This window comes from Ogataea angusta (assembly GCF_019207475.1).
Source record: "Ogataea angusta isolate 61-244 chromosome Unknown 61-244_NODE_1_length_1302399_cov_90.877568, whole genome shotgun sequence".
Classification (NCBI taxonomy): Eukaryota; Fungi; Ascomycota; class Pichiomycetes; order Pichiales; family Pichiaceae; genus Ogataea; species Ogataea angusta.
This window is the reverse complement of record NW_025065215.1, coordinates 651,955-677,223: the sequence shown is the minus strand read 5'-3', so window position 1 is coordinate 677,223 and position 25,269 is coordinate 651,955. Positions and strand designations below refer to the sequence as shown.

General features: G+C 51.1%; 15 protein-coding genes across 15 annotated transcripts; 9 read left to right on the top strand and 6 right to left on the bottom strand.

The window, feature by feature from the left end:
* Positions 1 to 14: 14 nt before the first annotated feature.
* On the top strand, positions 15 to 2,957 carry KL928_000418 (uncharacterized protein; the record flags this gene model as incomplete). The annotated part of the gene is made up of 1 exon (XM_043204849.1): positions 15 to 2,957. One exon carries the CDS (start codon positions 15 to 17, stop codon positions 2,955 to 2,957), a length of 2,943 nt encoding a protein of 980 aa, XP_043062313.1.
* A 214-nt stretch (positions 2,958 to 3,171) lies between these two features.
* KL928_000417 (uncharacterized protein) lies at positions 3,172 to 4,518 on the top strand (the record flags this gene model as incomplete). Its single annotated transcript, XM_043204838.1, has 1 exon — positions 3,172 to 4,518. The coding sequence occupies one exon, from the start codon at positions 3,172 to 3,174 to the stop codon at positions 4,516 to 4,518; it is 1,347 nt and encodes a 448-aa protein (XP_043062312.1).
* A 69-nt stretch (positions 4,519 to 4,587) lies between these two features.
* KL928_000416 (uncharacterized protein) lies at positions 4,588 to 5,013 on the top strand (the record flags this gene model as incomplete). The annotated part of the gene is made up of 1 exon (XM_043204827.1): positions 4,588 to 5,013. The coding sequence occupies one exon, from the start codon at positions 4,588 to 4,590 to the stop codon at positions 5,011 to 5,013; it is 426 nt and encodes a 141-aa protein (XP_043062311.1).
* Positions 5,014 to 5,909: 896 nt separating this feature from the next.
* Positions 5,910 to 8,234, bottom strand: KL928_000415 (uncharacterized protein; the record flags this gene model as incomplete). Its single annotated transcript, XM_043204816.1, has 1 exon — positions 5,910 to 8,234. One exon carries the CDS (start codon positions 8,232 to 8,234, stop codon positions 5,910 to 5,912), a length of 2,325 nt encoding a protein of 774 aa, XP_043062310.1.
* A 123-nt stretch (positions 8,235 to 8,357) lies between these two features.
* KL928_000414 (uncharacterized protein) lies at positions 8,358 to 9,440 on the bottom strand (the record flags this gene model as incomplete). Its single annotated transcript, XM_043204805.1, has 1 exon — positions 8,358 to 9,440. One exon carries the CDS (start codon positions 9,438 to 9,440, stop codon positions 8,358 to 8,360), a length of 1,083 nt encoding a protein of 360 aa, XP_043062309.1.
* Positions 9,441 to 9,571: 131 nt separating this feature from the next.
* KL928_000413 (uncharacterized protein) lies at positions 9,572 to 12,469 on the top strand (the record flags this gene model as incomplete). The annotated part of the gene is made up of 1 exon (XM_043204794.1): positions 9,572 to 12,469. One exon carries the CDS (start codon positions 9,572 to 9,574, stop codon positions 12,467 to 12,469), a length of 2,898 nt encoding a protein of 965 aa, XP_043062308.1.
* A 248-nt stretch (positions 12,470 to 12,717) lies between these two features.
* KL928_000412 (uncharacterized protein) lies at positions 12,718 to 15,045 on the top strand (the record flags this gene model as incomplete). Its single annotated transcript, XM_043204783.1, has 1 exon — positions 12,718 to 15,045. One exon carries the CDS (start codon positions 12,718 to 12,720, stop codon positions 15,043 to 15,045), a length of 2,328 nt encoding a protein of 775 aa, XP_043062307.1.
* A 67-nt stretch (positions 15,046 to 15,112) lies between these two features.
* Positions 15,113 to 16,378, bottom strand: KL928_000411 (uncharacterized protein; the record flags this gene model as incomplete). The annotated part of the gene is made up of 1 exon (XM_043204772.1): positions 15,113 to 16,378. The coding sequence occupies one exon, from the start codon at positions 16,376 to 16,378 to the stop codon at positions 15,113 to 15,115; it is 1,266 nt and encodes a 421-aa protein (XP_043062306.1).
* A 143-nt stretch (positions 16,379 to 16,521) lies between these two features.
* KL928_000410 (uncharacterized protein) lies at positions 16,522 to 17,730 on the top strand (the record flags this gene model as incomplete). Its single annotated transcript, XM_043204761.1, has 1 exon — positions 16,522 to 17,730. One exon carries the CDS (start codon positions 16,522 to 16,524, stop codon positions 17,728 to 17,730), a length of 1,209 nt encoding a protein of 402 aa, XP_043062305.1.
* Positions 17,731 to 17,978: 248 nt separating this feature from the next.
* Positions 17,979 to 18,566, top strand: KL928_000409 (uncharacterized protein; the record flags this gene model as incomplete). The annotated part of the gene is made up of 1 exon (XM_043204749.1): positions 17,979 to 18,566. The coding sequence occupies one exon, from the start codon at positions 17,979 to 17,981 to the stop codon at positions 18,564 to 18,566; it is 588 nt and encodes a 195-aa protein (XP_043062304.1).
* A 91-nt stretch (positions 18,567 to 18,657) lies between these two features.
* KL928_000408 (uncharacterized protein) lies at positions 18,658 to 19,878 on the bottom strand (the record flags this gene model as incomplete). The annotated part of the gene is made up of 1 exon (XM_043204738.1): positions 18,658 to 19,878. One exon carries the CDS (start codon positions 19,876 to 19,878, stop codon positions 18,658 to 18,660), a length of 1,221 nt encoding a protein of 406 aa, XP_043062303.1.
* A 33-nt stretch (positions 19,879 to 19,911) lies between these two features.
* Positions 19,912 to 20,871, bottom strand: KL928_000407 (uncharacterized protein; the record flags this gene model as incomplete). Its single annotated transcript, XM_043204727.1, has 1 exon — positions 19,912 to 20,871. One exon carries the CDS (start codon positions 20,869 to 20,871, stop codon positions 19,912 to 19,914), a length of 960 nt encoding a protein of 319 aa, XP_043062302.1.
* Positions 20,872 to 20,906: 35 nt separating this feature from the next.
* Positions 20,907 to 21,359, top strand: KL928_000406 (uncharacterized protein; the record flags this gene model as incomplete). The annotated part of the gene is made up of 1 exon (XM_043204716.1): positions 20,907 to 21,359. One exon carries the CDS (start codon positions 20,907 to 20,909, stop codon positions 21,357 to 21,359), a length of 453 nt encoding a protein of 150 aa, XP_043062301.1.
* A 16-nt stretch (positions 21,360 to 21,375) lies between these two features.
* On the bottom strand, positions 21,376 to 22,756 carry KL928_000405 (uncharacterized protein; the record flags this gene model as incomplete). The annotated part of the gene is made up of 2 exons (XM_043204705.1): positions 21,376 to 22,397; positions 22,480 to 22,756. 2 exons carry the CDS (start codon positions 22,754 to 22,756, stop codon positions 21,376 to 21,378), a joined length of 1,299 nt encoding a protein of 432 aa, XP_043062300.1.
* Positions 22,757 to 22,905: 149 nt separating this feature from the next.
* On the top strand, positions 22,906 to 24,846 carry KL928_000404 (uncharacterized protein; the record flags this gene model as incomplete). The annotated part of the gene is made up of 1 exon (XM_043204694.1): positions 22,906 to 24,846. One exon carries the CDS (start codon positions 22,906 to 22,908, stop codon positions 24,844 to 24,846), a length of 1,941 nt encoding a protein of 646 aa, XP_043062299.1.
* Positions 24,847 to 25,269: the final 423 nt, after the last annotated feature.

Below are 25,269 nucleotides of genomic sequence, written 5' to 3'. Positions count from 1 at the left end.
CAAATTTCGCTTGCATGTCTGCATACAATAGCTCGTTGCCCAAGGCGATCGCGAGCCCCAGGGCCGCCCAGTCGCCCGGCTATGGCACGCGGCAGTCTGTGACTACCGAGACCCATCTTGGCCGCAGCTTTGTGTACTCGAGCTTCCGGCCTGATCTGAACTCTCCTTTGAACTCTGTGAATGCTGCTGTGCATTCGTCCAGCTCGATCAACGAGACGTCTGTTGGGCTAGCAGATGTTGGAGTCGATGACACAGAGGACTTCTCGTACTACGTCGACGACCCAAACACTCCTCCCGAGCGCTATGCCGACGATTATACCCCGTTGCTGGCTGAAGATCACGTCAAGAACGATTTTCAGGCTGCCTCCACGTACACAGACGAGTACGCGGCATTTGGCGGCGATGAGGAGGCGCAGCGACAGATGGCAGACACCTCTTTCGATCCTGCTGCGTACAATAAGTACGACCATACTGGAGATGGACGTGCTGCTAGCACAGGCGTCTGGCAGGCGTTGCAGACGCTGCGGACGGCCGATTCGCGCACGCTGGTGCGGGAGTGTGTGGTGAAGCCTGTGAAGTATCTTCCGGCGGTTTTTCTGGGCACCTTGCTCAACATTCTGGACGGTTTGAGCTACGGCATGATTCTATTTCCGATTGGAGAGAGCATGTTCAGTCAGATGGGCGCGCACGGACTGTCCATGTTCTATGTCTCGACCATCATTTCGCAGCTGGTGTATTCTTTGGGAGGCTCTGCGTTCAAGTCTGGGATCGGTTCAGAAATGATCGAGGTGACGCCGTTTTTCCACCAGATGGGGATCAGCATCATGGCGAGCCTAGGTGAAGAGCAGGACGCGGTTCTGGCCACCACGATAGTCACGTACGCGATTTCGGCGATGGTGACGGGACTGGTGTTCTTTGTGCTTGGAAAGTGCCGTCTGGGCCGTCTTGTTGGTTTTTTCCCGCGCCACATCCTGGTTGGTTGCATAGGGGGTGTTGGCTATTTTTTGGTGGTCACCGCGATTGAGGTCTCGTCGCGGCTGGAGGGCGGACTTGAATACAACCTGCCCACGCTGCGGTACCTGCTGCAGCCGCTCTCGTTTTGCCAGTGGTTCGTTCCGCTGGCTCTGGCCGCCGTGCTGGTGGTCATCCAGCACTACAACTCCAGTGCGCTGATAGTGCCGCTATATTTCATCGTTGTGTTTGCCATCTTCCACGTGATCGTGTACTTCGTGCCCTCGTGGGACCTGCAGGACGCCCGCGACTACGGCTGGGTGTTTTCTGCGCCGCAGACCGACACCCCGTGGTACTCTTTCTACAGCTTCTACAAATTTGACCGTGTGAGCTGGTGGGCCGTGCTGCACCAGGTCCCGACGATGCTGGCGCTCACGTTCTTTGGCATATTGCACGTGCCGATCAACGTGCCTGCGCTCGCGGTCACCGTGGAGATGGACGAGTTCGACGTGGACCGCGAGCTCATGGCGCACGGGCTGTCGAACGCGCTCTCGGGGCTCTGTGGTAGCATCCAAAATTACCTGGTGTACACCAACTCTGTGCTCTTCATCCGGGCAGGCGCAGACTCGCGACTCAGCGGCGTGATGCTCGCCATGGCCACCACCTGCGTGATGTGGGCCGGGCCTGTCATCATAGGGTACATTCCCGTGGCCGTTGTTGGAGCACTAATTTACTTACTTGGCTACGAGCTGCTCAAGGAGGCGCTCTACGACACAAAGGGCAAGCTCAGGAAATTCGAGTACTTCACCATCGTGATGATCGTGCTCACCATGGGCGCCTGGGACTTCGTGTACGGGATCCTGGTGGGCGTTCTGTTGGCATGTCTGTCGTTTGTCGTCGAGGCGGCGCGCAAGCCCGTCGTTTCTGGCATTTACACGGGCGAGTACGCGCGGTCGATAGTGGTGCGCCACCCGAAACAGCAGGAGTTCCTCAAGGACGTGGGCAAACAGATCTACGTGATGAAACTACAGGGCTCTCTATTTTTCGGCTCGATTGGCGGGCTCGAGGAAAAAGTGCGTGCGCGGTTCGAGAAGCGCACTTTTGCCAGAGAGCCAATCAAGTACCTCATTCTCGACATGAACAACGTGCAGAGCATCGACTTTTCTGCCGTCGAGGGGTTCCGGAGGATTCGCAACCTCGTCATCGAGAAAGACTCGTACATGATCATCTCGTCTGTGACCGACAAGTCTGCGATCGTCGAGGCTCTCAAAGACTCAGGCCTGTGGGAGACCAGCGAGCACCACGAGCGCATCCAGCTGTTCAACAACCTGAACACGGCGCTTGAATGGTGCGAGAACATTTTTCTGGAAGCATACAAGGAGCTGAGCCGGAAAAACGAGCTGGGCAGAAAACCGCGAAGACTGACCGTCCCCACGCCGCAGCTGGTCGACACCATGATGTCCGGGTCGCCGCGGTACGCCCACGTGATGCGTGCTGCGCGCAAAACTCTGGACCTCGAGCCGCACAAACGCCGGCTCTCCATCTCGGCCAACTCCAAGAACCCGCTGATTCTCGTCTCCACAGCCATGCAGGGAATTAGCGAGGGACGCGACGACCAGTTCTGGAGTCGGCTGGTTCCGTACTTGACGCGCCAGGAGCTGGCAGCCAACCAGGTCGTCTACGAAAAGCACCTCAACCAGCCGTGTCTCTATTTTGTCGAGTCAGGCATGATCGGCTATGATATCTGCTTCAATAACCTCAAGTTCTGTCTCAACAGCTGGGTGCTGCCGCTCACCATTTTCGGTGACCTCGTCAAGACCCAGAGCGACCGCGTGGTGCGCTACTACTCCAACACAGAGAGCGTCGTTTGGAAGCTCGACGAGCCAAGCATCAACAAGCTGAGACGCCAGGACCACGACCTGTACGAGGAGCTTCTCGCAGTGAGTCTGCGGCTGTTCACCAGCAAGCTGGACTCCATCTCCTCTAATATTCTCGTGAGCTCATAGACATAGTGCAGATAATTATACAGAAGAGATTTTGGTCTGCTGACTCTGCTGACACGGCCCCCCTGCCGTGTAGGGCGGAGAAACCGCCCCATTATAAGAACCGTAGGCTTTTGTGCTGCTCTGGCCCTTCTATCTGCTTGCTCCGGCAAACACACCCCTACACCAGAAACCATTCTCTATATGCACGGACTGTGATAAATATATCTATTTATTCATGGAGACCCTGTTCGCAGTCAACAGTGCCGATTCCAGCGTTTCCGTCGGACCCAGCCAACTTGGTGGGCTGGGGCTGTTTGTTAACAAGGACACGGACGGCGAGATTCTCAGAATTGGCCGTCAGCACATCTACAACATCTACACCTGTTTGGAGCTCTGTAAAAAGCTGGAGGACCAGACGGAAGTCTCCGTGATTAGGTCGCTTTTGGGTTTCTACTGCAACGGCCCGCCCAATGAAACCAGAATCCTGACTTGCTACATGGTTGGGTTCGAGGTTCTTCGCCGGTTGGGCAAGCTAGAGGGATACCAGGAGCTCCAACAGTATTTGAATATTTTACTGCGCACAGAAATTGATAACTTATGGCAGGACGAGGAGCCTCTTCTTGAGAGTTATTATGAGCTGGAGCCGGGAAACTCGCTCATGAATGCTACGTTGCTGGAAAAACAGAGCCGTGAAGTTGAGGAATTGTCCAAGTACATCTCCGAGACGTGGAAGGTGACTGTTGAAGAGCACGAGATCCACCAGCTCGTAGCGGCGATCCGTTCGCGAACGCTGGAAGTGCCCCGAAAAATCAGCGACGACGAGTTCTCCGTCGACATCACGCTCGTGCCGCTTCTAGACTTTGCCAACCACGACAACGCCAAACAGAACGCCTATTTTGATCTCGATCCAGAAACAGACGAGGTCGTCCTGATTGCAAGAGGACTGCTCTCTGGCGGCTCGGAGGTGCTCATTAGCTACACGCCGGTTGAGGAGATGACGCAAATGTTTGTCACGTACGGTTTCTATCCTCGCTCGGACGGTCTGAAGGTGGTGGACGTGCCGTTCTGGGGATACTACCACTTTGACCGATCTGAGGAGCTGGCCCAGTACGTTTTCCAGCAGCGGCAGCCGACAAACCTGCAGTTTGTGCTAGAGTATGCGGACGGTCAGCTGGTGGACCTGTTTCTCAATATGGCATCTAACTACAGTTTTGCAGGGCTCATTGCCATGGACGACGTGCAGAGCGTGATGGAAAAAGCATCCGAGGAGCAGATTGATGGGGCGCTAGCTACGCTGCTGGGACTGGTAGAGTCTTGCTTCAGGGAACGGATCGAGCGGCTCGAAAAGTTTGCCAAATTCTGCGACGACTACGAGGCAGAAAATGGCACTAAAAATATTAAGCAGCTGGTACAGTTCCAGCTGGAATTGTACAACAAATATCTAGACAAGATGCAGCAGACAGCGCCACAGGCGGGCACTGGATCACTATACGACCTCGTGATGATTGACGGAGACGACTGGGTCGAGTACCGTCTACCACCGGTTTACAATTTCGTCACTAGGGAGCTGGCACGGCATTAAATTAAATTTTAGGTCACGATTTATCTGTATTTTTTTTTTGACACAATTGTGGCTTCCTTATAAACACTAATGTCAGATATAAGACCAGTTTATTCAACGGGTCGCGGAGGCGCAGGCAATGTGGTGCACCAGTCGGCGGCCGACGAGGTTGTTGTGCCGCACGAGACTCGCAGCTCATTCAAACAGGACGAACACGGCAAGTTCCATTACCCCACAGGCAGGGGAGGTGCCGGCAACGTGACAGAGCTCGAGGCTGTTCCCAGCCCGCGCCAGGACCCTGCTGCCATCAAAGAGGAGCTGAGCCCTGTATTTTCTACAGGACGAGGCGGCGCAGGAAACAAAGTGCACGTCAAGGAGCCTACGACCATTGAGCAGGAGATGGAGCAGCAGTTGTCGCCCGTCCACACGACCGAAAGTGCGAAGAAGAAAGTCTCGTCGCCTGCCGGCAAGAGCAGCGGAGGCATTTTGGGAAAACTCAAGAAAATCTTTAAATGAGCGTAATGACTATTTGTGGAATGAACAGTGAGGTTATTGAAGTCTGGGTGATCAGCAGGGCGGCCGACCTTGATCTATATGTGATAAATAAGCTGTCTGAGCAGCGAAAATCCTGGCCGGACAGGTAATAAATACGGTATTCCTGGAGTGGTAGCTTTTCTCCACTAGTGCTCGTGCAGCCCCACCCAGTGTCTCCAGTCGTGCTTGGCCCGGTAAAGCATCCAGAACCACATCGTCGCGCCGAGAGCAGTGGCCGTGTACCGGTAGATTGGTGGAACGTGGGGCACTGGGGCTCCTGAGTGTTTGATATATTTGGCCGACATGAGGGGAAGAATAAATACTTAAATTAAGGCTGTGTGTGGCCTCCAAAAAATAAAAGCCTCTAAAATATATTTCTTACATGTCTTCTTGGTTCGGCAGAGTTCGGCTTGCGGACGAGGAGCAGCAAGAGTCTTCGTGGTGGCAGTCGGAGTCGTTCAGTCTGTCGTACTTTGAGCGCATGGCGCTGTTTGCCGTGACCTTAGGCGGTTCCTTTGTCTGTTACGGCCTCTGTCTTATCCTGCTGCCCTTGTTGTCTCTCAAGCCACGCAAGTTCGCATTGTTGTGGACTTTGGGCTCGATCTTGTTTCTCACCTCGTTTGCGTTTATGAACGGGTTCAGCAAGTTTGCCAGACACCTGGTTTCCAAGGAGCGGCTATGGTTCACCATCTCCTTTATCGGATCTATAGCGGCTACTCTGTGGTTCTGTCTTGTGTGGAAGTCCACTTTGGTTGTTCTTATATGTGGAGTCGTGCAATTGGTGGCCTCAATCGCCTATACAGTGAGTTATTTCCCCTACGGCCGGCAGGGTCTAAACTTGACGGGCTCTGCTGCTAGAGCACAGCTGGACAACTGGATTAATAGCTGAGCTGGACAATGCTGACCAGGCCCCGCGAATACGGATCCAGCTTTTCCTTGATTTCAGACAGCCGCGTCTGGAAAACGGTCTCGCTCATACGGGCAAGAACAAGCGCTGTTTCAAGGTCATTGGCTCCAAAATACGTCTCCAGCAGAGTGGCGGTATCGGCCTTATTGAAGTTTTTCATTAGACCCACAGACACAATCTTTTTTATGGTGTCCGGCGTCGACTCTGCTAGGTGGTTGCGCAGCTGGTCCACCATGTATCCGATGAAAGGATTGCGTTTATCAAGTGCCAGCAGTTTGTTCAACGATTGCAGACACAGGACATATTTCTTCAGCTGGAAGTTGACTCTGAAATTGAAGACCTGTGTGAACACAGCGTCCTGCTGGTGCAGCAACGCTTGCTGCTTCACAAGAACATCCAGTTTCTCGTCCCGGATGATTTCTTGGAGCGCTTTTTCTCCAAACACGTCGTCGTCCTCTGCAACAGACTGAGAGTACTGCACCAGCTCCTCTCTTTTCCTGATCTCCTCCTTCTTGAGTTTCTTGTGCCCATGATCTGTCAGAAACAGCTCCTTGTGGCGCACTGCTTCCAGGACAGACTCGCTCAGGCCATCAAGGACACGATTGTACATCGGCTGATCGAACAAGTTGTCTGCCCAGTCAATCATGGTCAGGTACGCTCTTGGAGTGCCCTTTCGCATGCAATAGTGATGGAAGTCCACCTGGTCGTCGGAAAACTCCTCAAAGATCTTGGTCAAGCTGACGTATCTCTTGAACGCAAGACCGAGGTTCGTCTTGGCTTCCGTGTCGTTGTGCTCACCCAGAGCCTTTCTATATTTTCTCAAGTAGCTTTCTGCACTCTCCACAATAAACCAGATAGATTGCATCAGATGCAGGTCTCTGAGGCCGTTGGGACTGTCGTCATTTTTAGTGAAGACAGAAATCGTGTCAATCGCCTTGTGAACGTTATCGGCACGCAAATAGTACTTGGTGGTCTTGGTGTTGATAAATCTATCCTGGAGGTCTAGTTTGAGACCCTCGTTCATCACTGATGCCGCCTGGTCCAGCTCGTTCATCCGTTTATATATACGTGCCTTGAGGATGTACAATTCAACGAGCGTAGGCGTGTGATTGATGGCCAACTCAATCATCTTGAGAGCCTCTGAGTAGCTACCGACGTGGTAGTGGTGCTGTGCCAGGAAATAGGCTGTCCAACAGTAAGTCAGTGGCTGGTCATGGACCGTCTCAAAGAATTCAGACACAATCGAATAAATGGTGGCAGCATGCGAATTATTTTTGTACAGTGGTTTAACGTTGACGAATGTCGAGGGAACACCACGTCTGAGCTGGCCAAGCACGTAATTCTTGGCTTTCTGCTTGAACTCCTCGCCGGCCAAGAAAGTGAGCGGAATGAAATTAGGTGGGTCCGACTTTGGGTAAAAGGACGCGAGTTTCTCGTACAATGCGAGCCTCACACGTGGAGAGTTGCGCACCCCAAGAGCATCCTCCAATTGGTAGTAGTACTTGGCGTTGTCTGGGTTCCTTTTTAGCAGCTTCCGGTAAACCAACGATGCCTCCTTTTTTCTATTCAGTTTCATGAGGTAGTCTGCCCTTTTCTCCAGTAGCGACAAACCGTCAAGGACCATATTGGTGGCCTCAATTCGCTCCAGATCCTTCAAGGCTGCTTCGTAGTCCCCCATCTGGGCAATGACGTCGTTTCTATAAAGTAGACACTCCGAGTGCTCGAAGTAATCGCTTTCCTGCAACTTGTCTCTGATTAGGTCTTCAATACGGCCAAGCACTTTTTCGGCATTTGCCAGATCGCCGTGCAGCTGATGAGCAACGGCAGACGCCGTCCAATTAGCTCGGTAGCCGGGCTGATCCTCCAGGTAGCCGAGCCTGGATTTCGGCAAATTCTTGAAGTCTCGGATCTGGCTCTGCATGGAGCTGAGATCACGCAAAATGCTCTTGTTTGTGGAGCCGTGGTCCATCGCAGCCTGGTACCATTTAGCGGCCTCTTTATAGTTCTTGACCGCCCTGTAGTAAATGCCTGCAATGTGATTCACGACGTTGTTTGTGCTGTCCTTTTCCAAGGCCCTGGTGATGTACGATTCGGCAGACTCCTTGTCCGTATCCGAGTAGTACAGGGCAAGCCCTTTCAGAGCGAGACTCTCCGCGTGATGGGGGTTCTTCTTGAGAACGCCATCAATCACCTTCAAAGATTTCTTGTACTGCTTGGAATCGTACAGCTTGAGGGCCTCGCGAAATTGGTTTTCCTCCTTGCTGGCCGTGGGGCGATATTTCGCAGTCTTGGACATCTGAAAATAAAATAAAATAAAATAAATGGACAGTTCTGCTGAAAAATTCGGAATTTCAAAATTACCTACCAATTTCATTAAATATTTTATCTAGTTTACACCCTGCTGATTTTGCCCGCTATTTTACTGTAACTTGCCGATGCGGTGACACTCCTCCAGGAAAAACCGGATCTGCTCAGGGTCCATAAACGGGTGGGTTCCGTGGCCAAAGTTGATGATGTAGTTTTTCTTTCCTCCTCCAAATCCCTTGATCATCTCCTCGGTCTTGCGACTGATGGTCTCGTGTGATCCGTACATCACGCAGGGATCCAGATTTCCTTGAAGCACGACCCTGCCCCCGGCCACCTTAACAGCCTCTTCCGGCTCGTATAGCCAATCCAGAGAGACAACGTCGTAGCCGGACTCGCACAGCTCCTCTAGAGCATAGAACGAGCCCTTAGCAAAGACTGTGAGAGGGATCTTCTCGCTGATTCCCAGCTCCTTCAGTCTCAGCGGCAACTTCTGCGAGATTTGACGTAAGTATGGCAGCGAAAACTCCCTGAAATCAGCCGGGCTCAGCTCTCCGCCCCAGCTCTCAAAAACTTGCAACATCTGTGCTCCCGCCTTCACCTGGAGCGCAAGGAACTCCACAGCCACGTCTGTGATCATTTGAAGCAGCTTGTGAGAGGCCTCTGGGTACTTGAACAGCCATTCCTTGACGAATCGGTAGATTTTCGATCCTCCTCCTTCAATCATGTAGCACATCAAAGTCCATGGGGCACCGCAGAAACCCAACAATGGAACACGTCCCTGTAGCTTGATTCTCGTAGTGGTGATGGAGGTGAACGCCCAGTCCAGTTCCTTGGCGACGTCAGTGTTTTTGTTCAATCTGTCGAGGTCTTCTGGCACCCTGAGCGGGTCCGTGAAACGGGGTCCCACCTTATCCACCATTTGAACATCCATGCCCATTGCCTGGGGGATGACGAGAATGTCGCTGAAAATAATCGCGGCGTCGATCAGCCCGTCGAAATGGTCGATGGGCTGGATGGTGATAGCAGACGCGATCTCGGGGTCTCTGCAGGTCTCGAAAAAATCGCGATTGCCCTTGACCTCGTGGTATTCTGGTAGGTACCGGCCGGCCTGACGCATCAGCCACACAGGCGGCCTCTCAACAGCCTCACCTCGCGCAGCTCTCAGAATCAAGTCGTTCTTCAATGGGGGAAACATGGAGAATGCTGATTTTTCGGTTGATTTTTTTTTTGGAGTCGCCCCGTGGCGCGTGCGGGCAGTGAAATGTGGCTAAAAGCAACATAAATAATAAATATTAAACAAACAAACCTTACTGAAATTAGGAAGCAATGTCACAAGAACCTGGGAGAATCACCAAGTTCATCCAGTCCACCTTTGGGTTCAGGAAAACCACCCTGACGGCATTGGTGATTGTTTCTTACATTGCTACCATCCTTCTTAATTTGTACTTCGATAAGGTCTCCCTCACTCCCCCAGAGCCTGCTCCCCGGATACTGAGCACCGCGTGGCTAGACCTGCAAACCATATCGACCCATTTCCATCCTTACACGTCCCACGCCAACGACGACGTTCATGACTATCTGCTGGAGAGAATCTCCACCATTTGCACAAGAAAGAGCTATATGGAGGTTGATGACGATTATGACAAGGTAAAGTTCATGGTGAACCAGCAGGACGTTTTTGACCCAGAGTCTCTTGCAAACAGAATCATTTACTTTGAGAGCGGCAACATTGTGGTGAAAATTGAAGGCAAAAGCCCCGCCTTGCCCGGTGTTCTGGTTAGCTCCCATTACGACTCTGTTCCGACGGCCTATGGTGCCACCGACGACGGAATGGGCGTGGCTTCCATGTTGGGCATCCTCGAACATTACTCTTCAGATGAGGCTGACCAGCCTGAACGTACCATCATATTCAATTTCAACAACGACGAGGAGTTTGGGCTGTTGGGAGCAGAAGCGTTCATGAGACACAAATGGGCCAAACTTGTGAAATACTTCGTCAATTTGGAGGGAACGGGAGCGGGAGGAAAGGCGATTTTGTTTAGGAGTACTGACGTTGGAGTACTCAGCTACTACTCGGCCGCAAGCAGACCGTTTGCCAACTCTTTGTTCCAAGAGGGTTTCCAGAGCGGTCTCATCAGGTCCCAGACAGACTACAAAGTCTACGCTGAAAATGGTTTCCGCGGAGTAGACATTGCCTTCTACAAGCCAAGGTCTTTATACCACACTTTACGGGACTCAATCACAGGCACCTCTCTGGGCTCGCTGTGGCACATGGAGGTCAATGCCCTGAACCTCATTGACGCTTTGGCGAACGAAAACACACAAATCAGCGACGATACTTCCCAGGCGGTGTTCTTTGACATTCTCGGCAAGTTCTTCTTCTACTGTTCTGTCAACACGCTTTACATTCTGGACATCTTCATTGTGAGCATTGTGCCAATAGTCACCATCGTTTGTGTGCTCATTGTTGCCAGAAGGGGAACTTGGTATGTTGAGTTCGGCAGAGGCTGGTTGAGGTACCCAATTAGTCTAATAGCATCCTACGCATTGACTACATTTGTCTCCAAATACCTCTATCTCAATGATCCGATCCTGCTCTCAAACGACTATATCTCTCCGTTATTGGCCCTGACATCTTTGAATCTCCTTTGCAACTACCTGATCTTGAATTTCCTTGCTTGGCTGCGGCCCATCCACGACCAAAAACTGGTTTGCTTGCTTGAGTTGAATATGATCTTGTGGATCGGTGCAATTTGGATGACCATGAAGGAGAAGCAGGAGCAAAATGTTGCAGGCTACACTATAACAATTGTGCATTTGCTGGTGTCTGTTTCGTCAGTTTTTGGACTGATAGGGCTGATAGTCAAAAGAAGAGCTCCTCGCTACAGAAGAACAATGAAACCAAGAATATATGGATCAAACGAGGAGGAGCAGCCTCATTCGGACAATGAAAACAACTCTCCAGCAGAGACGATTCCAGACTCCAACGACTCGGAAAGCCAGCCGTTGCTACCGGCAGAGAACTCATCCAATAACAACAATTCCACCATAGTGATCATAGAGCACGAGTCAGAGGAAACTTACAAGCAGAAACTCAAACATGCAGCACTGCAGTCTTTCTCGTATGACTGGTCCATCCAATTCCTTATTCTTGTGCCATTGTCCGTTTTTGTGATCTACACAAACGGTGAATTGGTTCTACAAGCCTTGAATCAGACTGTACAGGAATCCTCGTACTTCGGCAAGGTCACAATGCAAATTCTTGTTGGGGTGGCCGTTGGTCTTGGCATTCCGGTGACACCATTCATCCACAAGCTCAATTTCGCGCTGGTGCTTTTCTTCACTGCTGTCTTGCTGGTGTGCTCTACGGTGTCATACTTCGAAAGCCCTTACTCTTACACTAACCCACTGAAGCTACGCTTTTTGCAGACTATTGACGAGGCTTCAAAGGTTCCACTAGTCAACCTGTTCGGCCGCGCTGGCTACATTGAGCCAATGCTCCGTGATCTTCCTTCGCTGAAGGATAGCGGGAGCGCTATCAGCTGCACTATCAATAATGAACTCGGCACGGAGCGTTGTCAGTACGAGGGTCCTCGTCCCTACCTTTTGGACGGAACCAGTGCGGATAACGAGTTTTCGCACTATTTGAACATTCAAGTCGTTAACAACTCGAACAATGGCGACGTTGTGGACAACTTCAGCCCTGTGGAGGTGGATTTCCTCATTAACGTGCAAGACAACAGAAATTGCATTTTGCGGTTCAACTCGTCCAACTACGACTCGCTCAAGTCTCCTCATTCAGAAAAGATGGTCTCACCAGTCAAGATGGTCACTCTGTACGTGGACGGATACGAGTCCGTGCCGTTGTCTTCGGTTCCTTCCGGCTATTCGACCGACGAGGCCGGCAACCATCGGTTCAAGACGATGAAAGGTATTGACGAGATCCAGCTCCACAAACTCAACTGGACGCAGCCATACTACCACGTTGGTCTACAATGGCTGCGCACTGCGTTTGATGACGACGAGGACATCGACAAAAGTAAACTATTAGGGGTGTCTGTGTCATGCTACTGGGGAGAGTACGACGAGGAGGTCCGTGTCGACGACCACAAGGTTCGCAAGGTCAGGGCTTTGGACGAGCTGATACAGTACTCACCACGCCATGTGGTGTACAGCAACCTGGAACGCGGACTGGTGGAGATTAATGCGCATGTAATTCTTTAGGGTATCAAAATAAAAATGCTGTTAGGTTTATCAGGAACCGGCGTGCCGGAGCTTCCCTGAAAAATCCCTGCTGGAGATAAAATTTGCACGCAACGAGTAAAATTTACGGGGTAAGTAAGCAGCCTTATCGGAGTCGCAGATTCTTTGGTCCGCTTGGTTACGGGAGAATCCGTGCAGCGAAGAAAAAAAAAATACACATAAAAATATTGCTAATCTGGATCAGGAATCTTTTGCAGCCAGCTTCACTGATGAAAAACGAAATCTCCACAGTGCCAGATTCTGACTTTGCAAACAAGTTCCGTCGGGTTCGTGCGTGTGCGAGATGCCATCGTCTCAAGATGCGCTGCGTGTACGAGGACCCGAACTTTGAGAGCTGCACGCGGTGCTTCAAGGCGAGTTTGAAGTGCTCCATCACTGAAGACCCTACAGAGACAACGGCGCGCTCGCGGCCGCGCAAGAAAATCAAGCTCAAGGGCACGGGGCCCCTGAGCGCGCTGCAGACCAGCATGGGGGAGGCCACAAGGCTTTTTCAGACGCTGCAAAGACAGATGTCAGAAACCACAAACAATAGCACAGTGACCCTGGACGGCCAGAAACTGGACTTTTCGAGCCTGGACGAAAATCTGAACCCAGAGAGTCTCTCACAGCTGCAAGCCCAGCTCACAGACCTACAAAGACTGCTCGCTCACGCGGTCACTTTCAGCAAGGACGTGTATCTCAGTTCTAAGGACCAAAATGTCGCTTCCTCGATCAATTCGATGAAGGAGGGCCCTGTGAAAAGTGTACCAAACCTGCCCTTTGTTGCATACGGCCCAAATCTCGTCAAGGAGCTGACAAAGCTCAAGATCCTGAGCGAGGAGGACGCCCGCTCGCGATTCGACTATTTTCTCAGCGACGTGCTGTGCTTCTGGCCGTGTGTCTCAATTCCATCTCATTACACGTACGATTGGCTTTTGGAGAACGAGCCGCTTGTGTTGCTGGCATTTATCACGGTCACGTGCCTCAACGACGCCGATTTGCACGACACCCTGCTCTACTATCTGGACAACAACCTTGCGCAAAGAGTGGGTGTTCTGGGCGACATTTCCCCCACCATAGTGCAGGTTTACCTGGTTCTGTCGCTGTGGTGTTCTCCTCCACGCAAGTGGGGGTCATACAAGCACCAGATGAGTTTGCTGACGGCTCTAAACCTGACGTTGTGTCTCGACCTCGGGAACGAGGCCCATCGAACGGGCCCCAACGTGCTCAAGGACGGCTCCGAGGAGCGCAAAATCCTCCGCACATACATCGGCGTGTACTCGTGCTGCGGATCGCTGGGACTGTCTCTTCCACGGTTCAAGGTGGTGAACTGGACAAACACGCACGAACGATGCTGTCAAATATTGATGATGGGTGACGTGACCAGATACGACCGGTTTCTGGCGTACTATGCGCGGCTCGTGGCCATTGGCGAGGAGATATTCCAGTTTCTGTGTCCGACAACGGCGTCTCCGTCGCTGGCTACGCGGCTGAACATGCTTTTCAGTACCGACAAGGAAACACAGGACGAGACCTCGTTTCCGCACGAGAGTCTGCGCGCCATGATGATCAGCTACGAGAAGAAGATGCAGAAATTGGCCACCGAGAGCGGTCTACTCACGTCGGAATCGAAGGAAAAAAACCTGCTTTCCATCATCTACTACCAGCTGCTCATGACGATGTATGACTACGTGGTCTGTCGTGTTCTTGTGCGCAAGGACACGCTCACAGACGTTTATCTGCAGACACTGAACCGGCTGGTGCGGGCCAGCATCAAGGTTGTGGACTCGTTTGTTGCTCTGAGCGACCAGACGTCGACGTTTCCAACTTTTTTCTACTACAGACCTATGCATGCGCTCGTGGCCCTGATCCGGTCCCGGCTGCTTGTGAAGTCGCAGCGGCTGGACGTCGAGGTGAACGTAGAGCACGAGTATGAGCGCGTGGCTGCTGCGTTGGCGAAAGTCGCTGCGCACAGCAAGGTTGCTTCTCGTATGACAATGATTCTCACGCGGGTGCGCAAATGGATGCAGGTGTCGAACAATTTCAATAGAGACGGTGCTACGAACTCGATGGTGGACCTTCTGGACGAGCTGGGCAGGGAGAAAGCGGTAGAGAACATCAGCATTAACCTAAAGGGCAAGAAGGAGGGCGATAACGGGCATCTGAACCCGGACTCGCGCATCCAGTTCAACAAATTTATAAACTACAGCGCAGACAACATGACGCGCAAAAACAGCCGCAAGCTATCGATGAGCTCGTCGCGGCCACAGAGCCGGTCGGGCTCCACGTACATTCCGTCGCCAATCGGTTTCAATTCCAGCGAAAACAATGACTCGCCAGGCAACGGCAGCGAGAGCGTGGACCGGATACCAGAAATAGGTAGCATCGGGCTCGAAAACTCGATCGAACACACCACCGAGTCTCAAAACCTGCTCAACGACATTTTCTCGCAGATCGACTCCGACATCCTCAACTTCAACGAAAACTCGGTGCTGGAAATGATGCCAGAGACCGACCTGAATATTTTCGGGGGTGAGGAAGGCTACGGGTTTTGGTGAAGAGATATTAGAACGCTCACTTTGTACAGTACTTAATATATTCGCTCTATTCACAAGATTGTCACGTCTACTCGTCTTGGTTGATCGCGTGATATCTTTTTCCACGGAACCCAAAGGTCTGCTGGTTGTATTGGAACACCTCGTGCGGGTTGTAGTCGTTGAGCTCCCATTTGGTGGATCCGAACACGTTAGGCACGATGTCCATCAGAATGTCCATGTCGTCGGAGTAGTTCTGAACGAGCCAGTCGTAGTCTTTCTGTATGTCGTTCGCGTGGTAGCCTGTCACAAACACACCGCACTTGGAATCAAGAAGGCCAGGAACGCTTTTCTCCCACAGCTCGGTGGAAACTCCCGAGCCCATTCTCGGATGGAAGCAGAAAAACACGTCGAGGTAGGGGTCGTAAGGGAAGAAGTCCTTGGCCTCGTGTAGCACGTTGAAGTCGTATGTGTGGTAGTAGAAACATATCGTGTCGTCGACTCGCTTGACAATTGGTCTCTCGGAAACAAGATACTGCTTCTTTTCCCTATCGTAGTAGGATTCTGGACCAATGAAATGCAGCTCGAAAGAAATGCCGGGGAATAAATATGTCAGCTCTTTCCACACGAATCCGGGCAGCATGGACTCGGACTTCGAGTTCAGCAGGAAAATCCGCATCGGACGGTCCTTCAGCGACGAGACTCTTGTGTCTGGGTACAGAGTGTATCTCAAAGCGGCCAGACTCTTGAGACCTTCGACGGAAACAGGACCCTTGGGCTTGAGGAAGTACGGAGAGTATTGATGCACAATGGATGCTATGGTAGACGGGAAGCTCAACATCTTGGTCACGACGGCCAGTTGAAACTCTGTGTCCATGGAATAGAAGCTTCTCGTGTACAGGTACGTATCCCAGTTAGCAAAGTTGACGAGGGTGTCTTGCGGCTGCTGCGACGGGAAATCAAACTCCGGGAACTGTCTTCCGGATCTCAGGTCGTGCTCGTAGATGTTGACTTTTTTCAGGATTTCATACCTTTTGGAATCATGGTAATCGGTGTCTTGCTCCCACGCCTCTCTGGAGTGATGCGTGGGAATCCCCGAATATGGACAGGTGTAATTTATATCTTTGTTTGTGACGGGGCATTTGGCTTTGGCGCGGATGGTGGCAGCCCGCATTCTCAGGTCCGGCGATGGGGACTGGTCCCACGGATGGAATCTGTTCTCTGGTGTAGGATCATCTGGAGAAGGCGGTGGGTCCATGCAGAGCACACTGCGAATAAAGGAGCCAATCTGACGACTGCAAATGGGATTTGCAACACCCCTCTGCACGGTCTTGCTGATTCTGACGCGGACAAACATGCTAGCCCGGCAACTTTTTCTGTAAACAGGACACTGACAGGCTCCACTAGTTTAAATTTGAACAAGCGTCGAAAATTTTATTTGCGTGTCAGACGCCCGCAATATCTTTGGCAGAATTGGATTTTTAGAGCCTTTTCATCTTCATGTCCTCGTTTGATGATTATGGCAAGTCGCCGCTGGAAGTCGAGTTCGAGGCCGAGATCCGGTACTGCTCGTCCGACATGCGGCTGCTCACCAACAGAGAGCCCAAGATAGTGCGTGGAATAACGCTTCAGACCACTGTTTCTGAGCTGCTAAATATGTGCGACGAACAAGACATCCTGGAAATTGTCATTGAAAACGAACACTCCTCCAAGTCGCTGGACCCCAGCTTGCCCTTGTATCACATTCTACAATGCGGCGCAAACGTCACCACCGACCAGGTGCCCACAATAATATCGATCAGCGTGCTACTGCCTGGCTCGGTGGCACAGCTCAAGAAATACGTGGTGGCCATTACAGATGAGCTCGGACGCGAGAATAAGGTCGAATTGACCTCACAAGACTGCATTCTTGTTGACAACCACCAGAATGGCTGCGATTCCTACGTGCTGCTGTCCAACGCAGGCCGCCAAAAACTCGCGGCCCTCGCCCCTCTCAACACAGAATTTCACGCTCGCAGTGCGCCGGCAGCGCGCGATTGGCCGGCCTCGGTGGGCCAGGTCTTCGCCCGGTCCTTGCATCTCCTCTTCAGCACGCCATCGCTGCTCGTGCGTGGAGCAGTGCATTTCGCTACTCAGGGAACGTTCTGGCGTCTCGTCAACATCAGTTGGGTGGTCATCAAGCTGGCTATCGGAGTCGTTGTGGTGGGGACTTCAGCGCAGGTAAACAATGTTTCGGTCGTCAGAAACTTCATCGCAGACGTTTTCCTGGGATACATCATCTTGAGCACCATCCTCGGACGCGATTTGTGGACAAGCTTGAAAGATCTGGTCGATAATGATTTGCCGGCATCAGCTCAGAGCACTGTGCTGCCCGTGGTGCAGAAAGGACTATCACTGTCTGATCTGGTGCAACAGAAACTAGAGTCCTCGATCATCGTATTGCTCCAATTTCTTCTGCAACACGAAAGACGCGGACCTTTGCAGTTGCCAGGAAAAAACAGGCCCGAGGGCCCGCTAGACCCAAAAAGGGAATTAAAACATTATTTATGTGTGGCGTTGCAGGACGCCATATTGCTGGTGATCACTCTTCACCCAACAGTTTTCCTGCTCTGCCAACAGGAACTGCACAGACAGCAGGAATTGGTGGAGAAACTACTCAAAGATCAGAAGGAACGAGAGCAAATTGACTTATCGGCCCAACACGAATAACGCGCAAAATCAGGCTGGGCCCGTTTTATTTTTCACTTTAATAATCAGGGCTGTGCAGACTACGTATAAATCTTTAAGACCGTTCCAGAATTTTTGGTTTAGTTAGTAATTTGATAAGGCCCCAGTTACGTAATCAAGTTTTTTCGAGCCATTTCGGTGCCCCACAGGGTGAGTATAAAAGGATGAGGAACATCCTGGATTTTTTCCCAAGATCCTAGACATTTTCGTACTATAAATTAGATTTCACAATGGTCGCTCAGATTCAAAAGCCAGCTCCAACCTTCAAGAAGACTGCCGTCATTGACGGTATGTTTGAGGAAGTCTCCCTTGAACAGTTCAAGGGTAAGTGGGTGTTGCTCGCATTCATCCCATTGGCTTTCACCTTCGTTTGCCCAACTGAGATCATTGCCTACTCCGAGGCAGCCAAAAAGTTCGCCGACAAGGACTGCCAGGTTCTGTTCGCCTCCACCGATTCTGAGTACTCTCTGTTGGCTTGGACCAACGTTGCACGTGCTGACGGTGGACTGGGCAAAGTCAACATCCCATTGCTTGCTGATACCAACCACACTCTCTCTAGAGACTACGGTGTTTTGATTGAGGAGGAGGGTGTTGCTCTCAGAGGTATCTTCTTGATCGACCCTAAGGGTGTTTTGAGACAGATCACCATCAACGATTTGCCAGTCGGTAGAAACGTTGATGAATCCTTGAGACTTTTGGAGGCCTTCCAATTCACCGAGATCCACGGTGAGGTCTGCCCAGCCAACTGGACTGCCGGTTCCGACACTATCAAACCAGAGGTTGGCAAGTCCAAGGACTACTTCTCCAAGCACGGTTAGATAGAGTCCGTTAGACTAAAGGACATGTTATATAACTTTTGAACACGCGATTTTACCAGAATTTGGCCTATGTACTAAACTGCAGCGGATGTCACTCCACCCTGAGGACCAGCTTCAGCGTGGATGGAGTTGAATTGTCGACGATGTTGATTTGCGTTTTGGCAACTCGATCCGCGAACGGAACTAATTTAACCATAGGAATATCCGTCGCAAAAGCGTCCGGTTTTTTCGAGTTGTACAAGTCGCCTTTAGCCGTGAAGAACAACGGCTGCTGAAGCCCAAACTTCTGGGTGGCCCCGGCCACAAATTGGGCCAGCGTACAACCCTCGTCAATGACATAATCCTGAGGTAGGCTGGCGCACACAGCACAGTCTGTAGCTTTGTCGTACCGGTCAGAAACACATACCACTCCTGTTTCTCCGTTATAGTACATGGAGTCGCGCATGTTCTCGGTGCACGACGTGACGAACTTGAAGCATTCATGGCAGCATGCGGCGGCAATGACTGCGTTTGTCGACGCAATTGCTGGAATGATGTTTTTCACCACTCCGAGTGTTTTGGCCTTCGTGACGCCCTCAATTCCAAACTCGCTAGCGCGCTCCTTAGCCAGCTGGTACATGAGGTCCACATGTTGAGGTACATCGGCATCAAAATCCATATTTGGGTAGCGTTTGGGCCATTCGAGTTCATGGGCCCATTCAATGCAGTGCTCCGGTAATCGAGGCGTCGAGGCCAGGGTGCACAGGGGATACGTTGTCTGGGCAGGAACCAGTTTCATGTAGCACTCAAAACATGCTGTTAGGGTGGGGATCATGAGCTTGACTGATCCCTGGAATCCTTCGGTTCCTCCATCGATCCAGGGAATGATCTGGCCCGTGGTCGCTGCCAAGGACACCAGCTTCTCGTTCATCCACCGTCTGGCTTCAATGCTGTCTAGTCCGCACACAATAATGGAGAATTGCGAGTAAAAATCGTCGTCAAAATCTTGAATCTTGCAGAAGTGAGGAACCACAGTCAACCCTTGGCGTGCCAAGCGTCTGGACACAAACTCACAGGCGACAATGGCCTTTGACTTCCCCACGTCAGCGGATCGAAACAGAAATTGGCGGTTCAGATTGCTAGTCTCGATCGTATCCATGTCAATGCACTCAATATGGCGGAACCCTGAGAGGACGAGGTTTTTCAAAATCTCGCATCCCAGCCCTCCAGCGCCGAGGACAAGAACCTTGCTCGTAGCCAGGGACTCTAGACCGAATTCTGGCGTGTACTCTGGATCTGTGAAAGGACCAGGTCGACTAAGAAAAGTAGCCATTCAGATATTTTCGAAGTTAATAATAATATTTTATTAAATTAGTCTAATTTTCTCCTTCAATCTTCCGCCGCGGAAATTGTATAGACAGCGGCCCTCCTGGGGTGCTGTTTGTAACTGTCTCCATGCCTCGTAGATGTACTCCGGCATGATCGGTTTGGTATCATTGCTCGGCTCGTCGAACAAGTATCTGCGCTTCTTGTTCTCTTTCTCCTGCCTGAACTCTTCTCTCCGACTCTTCTTTATCTCCAGTGCCTTTTCGGTCAAGGAACACACCATCTCGAACGTCAGAAATCCAAGAATATCGATAACATCGTCATTGGGACGGCTCTCGGTGAGCTGCGCCATCCCACACCATTCTCTGAATCGTTTGGCTTTACGGAAAGTGAAGCTCGCCTGCCTGCACTCCGACCAATGCACATACTCCTTCTGTGTCATGTTCTTCGTTCTCTCGTCGTTCTGCTTGAGCCGTTTCAATTGCGCAAGAACGGCTTCGCGCTCCTCTTCGTCGATCTGATTGCCGTGTCCGTCGTCGTTCGATTCCAAAGGCTGTTCGTTAAACATGAACTCCAGCTCCCAGGGAAGCCGGATTTGCGATTTTTTCTGTTTGGCCAGCATCTTGTTATCCATGCCGCTTGCATTGGGTGCACCAGCAGCTCCTCCGGCAGGATTGTCCAGCAGATCGTTTCCGGCACCTAGGTCGCCAGACTCCTGGTCCTTGGCGTTTTTCCGCACGTCTTTCCACGAAAGATACGTCCGCAGTCGGTTGACCTTCGCCTTGTCGTGTCTGATCAGGAAAATGAGATCCTCGGGCAAAATGCTCTTTTGTCCTCTAGCGTTGGCCGTCTTTTGTGCTTGCAATATCAGCTCCACCACCTGGTCCTTGACAATCGTCTCGATCACCATAGTCGTGCTTTCTGGCGGGTCGTTCGTCTCTCCGCTGACGAACATCATCTGCTGGATCTCCAGCCGGTACTTATATTTGGCTTTGTCCATAGCTGAATAATAAATTGCAAATTATTTTTCGAGACATGACTAGCTCCTGGATTTCGTCGCCGGTCGAAAATATCCAGAAAGACAGGTTTCAAGGCTGGTGTGTTCCGATAGCGTCGAAAAATGATATTCCTTCGCTGATAACGCAACTGCACAAGGACAACCCCAGCATCAGGAAAGCTACCCATCCTGCCATGTTCGCCTGGAGGACAGCTACAACGGCACCTAAACCACCGCACATAGCAAAGCTTGATCAGGGGAAAAACGACAACGGGGAGAAGGGTGCGGGAGAACGACTCGTGGCCATTCTTAACGACTTCAAGCTACTCAACGTGCTGGTGTTGGTGGTAAGATGGCACAACGGCCCTAACCTGGGCAGCAAACGATTCAGAGTGATCAGCAAGTGCGGCACACAGGCACTGCTACGCGCAGGATGGCTACAACCAAAACCCAAGCTGTTCAGGGACGTGAAAACGCATCTTATTATCTAAACTACCGTCACACAGATTATTTGAACACCTTACCATCAACGATCTCTTGGCCGTTGACAGGCTTGTCCCAAGCCCACATGTTGTCGACAAAGTCTCTGTCTTCTGGCTTGGATGGGTCCAGCTTGGTGATCTCGTAAGATTCCCAGTCTGGAGCAACTTCGAAAGCTGGAACAGCATCTTGACCTCTGACGAGGAAGGCACCAATGATACCGTTGTTGTTGTTTTCGCCGTAAACGACCGCAGAACCGAACATGTACTTGGTGGAAGCCGACAATCTGTTGAAGAATCCTCCAACCAAGTTGTTGGACATGAAGGTCAGAGTCAGCTCGTCGTTGTACTTGTAAGCGACCTTCCACAGAGACCATTCGTCTGGGTTGAAGAACTCGTTCCAGAAGTATGGCAGAGCAACGGCTCTGGTGTCCTCGTTGGAGTACTTTCTCTTCCACTCGTCAAGTGGAATGGTTGGCTTGCCAAGAGCCTCCAATGGGTGCTTTGGCTTCTTCTCTTGGGCTGGCTCCTCGGCTGGCTTTTCAGCAGCAGCCTTTGGAGCAGCCTCGGCCTTTGGAGCCTTGTCAGCCTTTGGAGCCTTTTCCTTCTTGGCTGGCTTTGGAGCCTCCAAAGGTTTCTCGATCAGCTTGACGTCCTTGAAGAACCAGTTCAAGAAGTCAGTGGCAGCGATGGTCTTCCACCATCTGGTCAAGTATGGGTGCTTGGATCTCCACTCGTCACCGTACAGAACGGTGAATGGTCTGTAGAACATAGAAGCAACAAACACATCAGCGATGGTCAGTCTCTCGCCGACCAGGTAAGTGTAGTGCTCCAGTCTGGCTTCCAGAGCAGAAACACACTTCTCCATCTTCTCGAGGGCTTCATCGACAGCCTTCTTGTTGTATGGAGCCTTGCCAACAAACGGCTTGAAGGCAGTCGTAGCCTCAACCATGAACTCGGAGGAAGCGAAGGAGATCCATTTCAAGACTTGAGCACGGTCTTGGAAGGTCTTTCCGAGCAATGGGTGATTTTCGTCTTTCAAAGACACCACTAAAGAGGTTAGTAAGGAGTTCACATAGAAAAGCGGACCAGATGCATCTCAGATTCGCAATCTCGACATGGTATTTAAGACAGGGATAACTGTATAATTGATGGAAATATTTCATCATAAAAGCATCAATATTGGTCCGCACTTGTAAATACTCACAGTAGTAGAGGACAGCGATGGCCTCGTTCAGCTTGTAGCCCTTTGGACCAATGAAGGCTGGAACTTTGCCCAATGGGAAGTTCTTTTGGAAAGCCTCATCAGTCGTTTCACCAAACTTGACGTCCAAGTCCAGAGCCTTGACGACACCCTTGGCGGCCAAAACTCTGGTGGCCTCACCAGCATATAAAGTACCCAACGACATTTTGTCTAGTGTTAAAGATCAATTATAGTGTACTTTTGTTGGTGCTTGGAAAATTTTTAAATCAGCGAGTCGTGTGAAACACACCAGGAGTAAGGTGTTCAGAGGAAAGCCATCCACAGTACGCCTGTTCCTGTTTGAGAATCTTCCCAATGAGTCTTAGAATATGGCCGATCTCGGCACATTTCGTGCGAAGGCTACATAGCCTGGCCCCTTTTGCTGAAATTGCAAGCAAGTTCAATTTTGACCAGCCGACTCACACGATTCGTGAGATTGACCGGGACCACAAGAGGATGGGACAGAGTACCGTTATTTTGAACGGCTGGATCGACAGAACCCCCAAAAAGCTGTCTTCCAAGCTTGCTTTTGCGTCTCTCAGAGACACAAAGTCAAACTATGCCCAGCTCATTTGCAAGGACCAGGAAACAGTGGAAAAGCTTGCTTCCAGGAAGCCCGAGGATGTGGTGAGCGTGGTAGGCACTGTGCAGCCGAAGAAGAGCAAAGATGGAGAGCCGGAGACCTGGGAACTGGTGATAAAGGATCTGAAGGTTTTGAACAGCGCGGACATCCAAACTGTGCAGCTAAACTCTCTGAAGCATACAACCGGCCAATTCCCGCAGGAGTTCAGATATCTCCAACTTAGACAACCTTACTATCAAAAATCGCTACGAAAAAGGGCCCAGATTGCTGCGGTTGCACGCCGTGTGCTAGACGATAACGATTTTGTTGAAATCGAGACACCGCTGCTGTTCAAGTCGACGCCTGAGGGGGCCGACGAGTTTCTTGTGCCGACAAGAAAACAGGGCCAATTTTACGCTCTTCCTCAATCACCCCAGCAGTACAAACAACTGTTGATGGCCAGTGGTTTTGATCGGTACTACCAACTCGCCAAATGCTTCCGCGACGAAGATCTTCGTGCGGACAGACAGCCAGAGTTCACTCAGATCGATTTAGAGATGTCGTTTGCAAAGAAAGAGGATGTGATGCACACAGTGGAGACCGTGATCAAAGCTATTTTCAAGGAGACCCGGCAGGTCGACTTGTTCACTCCGAGCGAGGACATGTCTAGTCTGGCTTTACCCGGTGAAAAGCCATTGAAAAGGCTATCCTATAGAGAGGCAATGCATTATTATGGTATTGACAAACCGGATCTCCGTTCCAACCTGAGATTCAAACTCCTGAACGAGTTTTTCGATAGCCAAGGATCTGTGCAGGGAGTCGTTCTTAGTGGAGCTGCCAACCTTGACGGAATCGACCAGCTGATTAGTTCGCACGAATACTCAAACCGCAGGCCGTACATTACGAAAATCAAGTCCGAACACGACCTTACTACATGGCATTCGGCATCCCCATTCGCATTCAAGGGAGACGTCAGTGCACTAAACGAATATCTGGGTCTTCAAGTTGGAGATGTTGTGGCACTGGGTGACATAGTTTACCCCGACAAGCAGAGACACAGACACGTTTATGAAAACCCAACGCCTTTAGGGAAATTCAGACAGCTTGCTATCCAGCACTTCCCCGACCTCTGGAGACACGATACTGGACTGTCGACAAGTGACACCTTCGCTGCATGCTGGGTGACCAACTTCCCGCTTTTCTCGCCATCCGAAGACCCCCAGTCCAAGGGAAAAGAGTACCCTGTATATCTGAAGGACAAATACGAGGCGACGCACCATCCTTTCACAATGTTTGACCTGACTCAAGGAGTCACACCTTCTTTGGACAACGTTCTAGACATCGAAGGAGAACATTACGACTTGGTGATCAACGGAGTCGAAGTTGGCGGAGGATCGCAAAGAATTCATGATGCACGGGTTCAAAGATACGTCCTCAAGGAAATTTTGAAGGTCCACAATGCCGAAGAGCTGTTTGGTCACCTGCTAAAAGCTCTTGACAGTGGCTGTCCACCCCACGCCGGATTCGCGGTGGGATTTGACCGACTGTGTTCGATGATCGTTGGGTCCAGTAACATCAGAGATGTTGTGGCGTTCCCGAAGACGCAGGCGGGAACTGATCCTGTGGTCGGCTCGCCTAGTAGAGTGGCCCAGGATACACTGGATAACTACCATATCCAGTGCAAGGATGTGTAGATAGGTCGCGTAGTTGCAGGTGCTCATAACCTTTTTCGACGAAAAATTTGTTCGCGAAAAGGCAACCCCCAGCATGGCAAGCGAAGGCAAATCCGGGTATTCGTAAATTGGGCCAGCTTGTACATATTGAAATATCCTAGGATATTCACGTTAATTTTTGCCCAATAAGGAGTCAGGCCAGTTAAGGCTTCCCAGTTACATCTACAAGGCCATAGTTATTTCGAGACCGAGAGTGTGCGCGTGCATACTGGAGAGACGGGAACAAATAAGAGTGTATTTTTCATTTGCCGAGATAGAAGTTTCTGTGAGACTTATCCAGCACAGGACAGCGTATCTCGCTCTGGAAAACAGAGAAGAACCGGACTGTACACAGATTGGGATTGCCCGCTCCGAGTCCACCAGGATTTGAGCGTGTTGTTTGTC